This window comes from Hibiscus syriacus, unplaced genomic scaffold (assembly GCF_006381635.1).
Source record: "Hibiscus syriacus cultivar Baekdansim isolate YM2019G1 unplaced genomic scaffold, ASM638163v2 tig00112738_pilon, whole genome shotgun sequence".
In the NCBI taxonomy this organism is placed as follows: domain Eukaryota; kingdom Viridiplantae; phylum Streptophyta; class Magnoliopsida; order Malvales; family Malvaceae; genus Hibiscus; species Hibiscus syriacus.
In genome coordinates this window covers 8630428-8634107 of record NW_024063392.1, presented here as the reverse complement: position 1 = coordinate 8634107, position 3680 = coordinate 8630428, and the positions used below count along the sequence as shown (strand labels likewise).

Below are 3680 nucleotides of genomic sequence, written 5' to 3'. Positions count from 1 at the left end.
CTTAAGTATTGTTGGATTACCGGTGTTTTGAACTAAAATGTCCTTAATTTTTTTTTCTTTCAAAAATATATTTATTCTGTCATTGAATAATAAAAATTCTACAAATGTTAAATTACAAATTTATCCTTAAACTATTTTAGATTTACAAAAAAAAACTATAATTAAAATTTTATACGAAGTTCAGGGGTTAAAATAAAATTTTACACTTTCATTAAACCTTTTTATATTTTCAATTTTGTAAAAAAGGTATATAAATTTTTTGAATTTAAATTTTTTAAAGAAAATATATAAATATTTTCCAACTTGTTAAAAAAACAAATATATAATAAGGACAATTTGATCAAATATACATTTCAATAATCTTTTATTCTTTTAACCAAACACGGTAATCTTACATTCATGTTAAACCAACCAAACACAAAATACAACATTCCCAATAATCCTATTCCCTGGTAATCTTTTATTCTCACTGGTAATCTTACATTCCGTTAACCAAACGCACCCTAAAAGTTAACGGTTAAAATATTTGAACTGGACAGACCGATAAATAAGGGATCAAAGACATTTAAATAAAAAATCGATGAGACTAAAAATAAAAGGGACTAAAGGCATAATTTACCCTTAAAATATAGCATAGATTAGAACATACATATTAAATAGCCTAGCAAAGTCTTCAGCCCCAATTCTTGAGTTCCTCGAGGAAACGAAAGCTCATCAAGTTATAGTTATTTGGTACAAAAGAAACGAATATGAAAAATAGCGTGTCAACTACCTGCTGCCAAATGTGCTGAAAATTTTAATTAAGTGGATTAAACTTTCACCTCTTAACTGAGTTGGTACCATTTAAATTTCAATAAACCCCTTTGAACTTCCCCGTTATTTCAACTCCATTGAATCAACAAAAGATGTAACCCCAAAAATGCAAAGCACGACAATAAATGCGAACCCGCTGTTTCCAAACACAGTATTAAATGCAGCAGCAGCCTCTGCTCACCTTTCTTCTCTTTCCCTTCACCAAATGGATACTCATCTCCTTCTTCAATGTCCACCCATTCCCCTAACTATCTCACTAACTTAGGCCTCGGCTATTCCATCGCCATCGCCCTCGGTTTCCTCGTCCTCCTCTCCACCGTCCTTCTCGCCTCCTACATCTGCTGCCGCTCTTCTTCTTCCTCCCCAGGCGCCTTCTCTCCCAACACTACCGCCGCCGCGGCCAACTCCGATGGATTCACCCTCCCCAGGATCATTTTCGTCGCCGAAGACTACGACAACGACAGCTCCGTCGTGGGACTCGACCAGGCCGTTATAAACTCTTACCCCAAGTTCCAGTTCAGTAAAGATCAATCGTCCGTGACGGATCCCGGAAACGCTAACGCAACGTTTTCGATTTGTTTGTGCGAGTACAAAGATTCGGAGACGTTGAGGATGATGCCCGAATGCAGGCATCATTTCCATGCTCCTTGTATTGACGCTTGGTTGAAACTCAACGGGTCTTGTCCCGTTTGTCGGAACTCGCCGCTCCCCACTCCGCTGTCTACGCCTTTGTCTGAAGTGGTTCCTTTGTCTCAGTACGCCGCTGATCGAAGGAGTTGGAGGTGACTTCCTTTGGTGGTTCATTTCTTGTGGGTTTCGAAGGCATTCATCCTCGTCTTTTTGGGATTTCTGACACGCGCTTGTTCCATTAATTTTTCAATCGTTCACACTTTCCACATTAATATTTCGTCCGGCTAAATTTCTCCCTTATCCTTATAAATACTCCCTCTATTCTTCATTCAAACACACATCAAATTCTCAAACCGCCCAAATCTCAAACCCTCTCAAAACTCAAATTGATTAAATTCTATTAAGAATGTAAAATATTTTATTGTATTATAATAAATTGATAATTTATTATTTTATTAAATTATATTATATTAACTTTTATTATTTTTTGTAGTTATAAAATGGAAGGCGATCTGCTGCGTTTAGATAAATATCATATCTCGAGGCATTTTGTTGATATGATAACAATTTTTATTTTTTTTAATTTTAATTATTGTTAATATTTTATTTATTTAATTTGTTTAGTATTAGTTGGAATTTTAATTTCTATAATATTTATTAAATTAGGAGAGATATTGTATATTAGATCCCTTCATTCGTAATATTAAGTTAGAGATATCAACATGTGTATGGTCGTATTTAGTCGAGGATGTATTCGGTTACGTAGCAAAATATGAAGGGCACTATAACCTAGAATCCAATCTTATTTCTACATTGGTTGAGCGGTGGAGACCAGAGACACACACATTTCATCTTCCGTGTGGAGAGTGCACAATTACGCTGGAGGATGTTTTCATGCATTTGGGGCTTCCGATAGATGGAGATATGATTTCTAGGGCGGCGTAATGTGATTGGCATTCATTGTGCGATAAGTATCTGGGAGGTGTCCCGCCTAATTTTAACGATGGTTGAATTTCGTTAAATAGGTTGGATGCAACTTTCAAGCATTTGAGTGGCGATGCCTCAGAGGAGCTGGTTAAAATGTATGCACGGGCTTGCATACTAAAGCTCATAGGAGGGCTCCTAATGTCGGACAAATCGCACAACCAAGTTAATTGTATGTAGTTGTGTCACCTTGCCAATTTTCATCATGTTGGCACATTGAGTTGGAGCTCTACAGTTTTGGCATTTCTGTATAGGGAAATGTGTCGAGATACTGACTATAGAAAAAATGTTATCAGCGGATGTCTCCTTCTACTTCAGTCTTGGGCGTGGTATCACATGCCCTTTTTATGTCCGGTTGTGAAAACCCCGTTGGTCTTCTAGCTATTATTTAGGTAATTACATTATTGATTTCTTATATTAATAATTTTATTTAGTATATAATAAAAAAATGTTTCATTGAATAGGTGGTCAACTGCAAGAAAAGATCACCGGGCTTTACCTGATGAATTGGAATAAATTAGGCTACTCATTGTTCAGAAGGCTAACACAGAGGTATGTATTTAAATAATAAAATGTATTTTTAATTATCGTTATATAATTAGATTATTATTTTGATAAGAATTATATATATTTGTTTTAGTTTGAATAGGTTCCCTATTGTACTGAAGAGATGAGGATTTTCATCCCACATCACTTAAGAGTCACATTAGATGTCTGGATGGAAGTGGTCACTCTAATATGTTATGTCGAGTGGCATATCATCGATAGACGTGACAAAAAAGAAGTCGACTGACTACTGAAGCACTATGAGTGTGTAATGATATGGGAGGATAGACGTGGATGCATTCCCCATACAGAACCCATTTATGTGGACAATTTGATGGTTGCAAATGGTTATTATGAGTGGTTCAACAGGAACGGGAAATCGTTCCTATTTTTCGATGAAACACGAGGCGGGGCCTTCACAGCAGCCACCGTATATACCGATGTACATTCCACAGTCGTTTCAGATGGCACCGCAACCATTTCATATTCCACTGTAGCCAGGTCATACGCCACCACTTCCATACCAGATGCCGCTACTGTCACAGAGTTATATGACCTCTCATGGCGGATATTATAGTTTTATGTTTGTATATCCAACTTGGGGTTCATATGTTGGTTATTTGGCGGGTGAAGCTTCACCACTGATGGACGCCGCACAGACACCTCTTTTATCGATTTCGCACTCATCGATATCGTTATTTTCACAG

The 3680-nt window shown here is 36.7% G+C and overlaps 1 protein-coding gene across 1 annotated transcript; it reads left to right on the top strand.

Annotated features, from left to right (window-relative positions):
• The first annotated feature begins 905 nt into the window (after window positions 1–905).
• LOC120182761 (RING-H2 finger protein ATL67-like) lies at window positions 906–1606 on the top strand. The gene has a single exon (XM_039187633.1). The coding sequence runs from the start codon at window positions 1042–1044 to the stop codon at window positions 1597–1599; it is 558 nt and encodes a 185-aa protein (XP_039043564.1). The 5' UTR covers window positions 906–1041; the 3' UTR covers window positions 1600–1606.
• Window positions 1607–3680: the final 2074 nt, after the last annotated feature.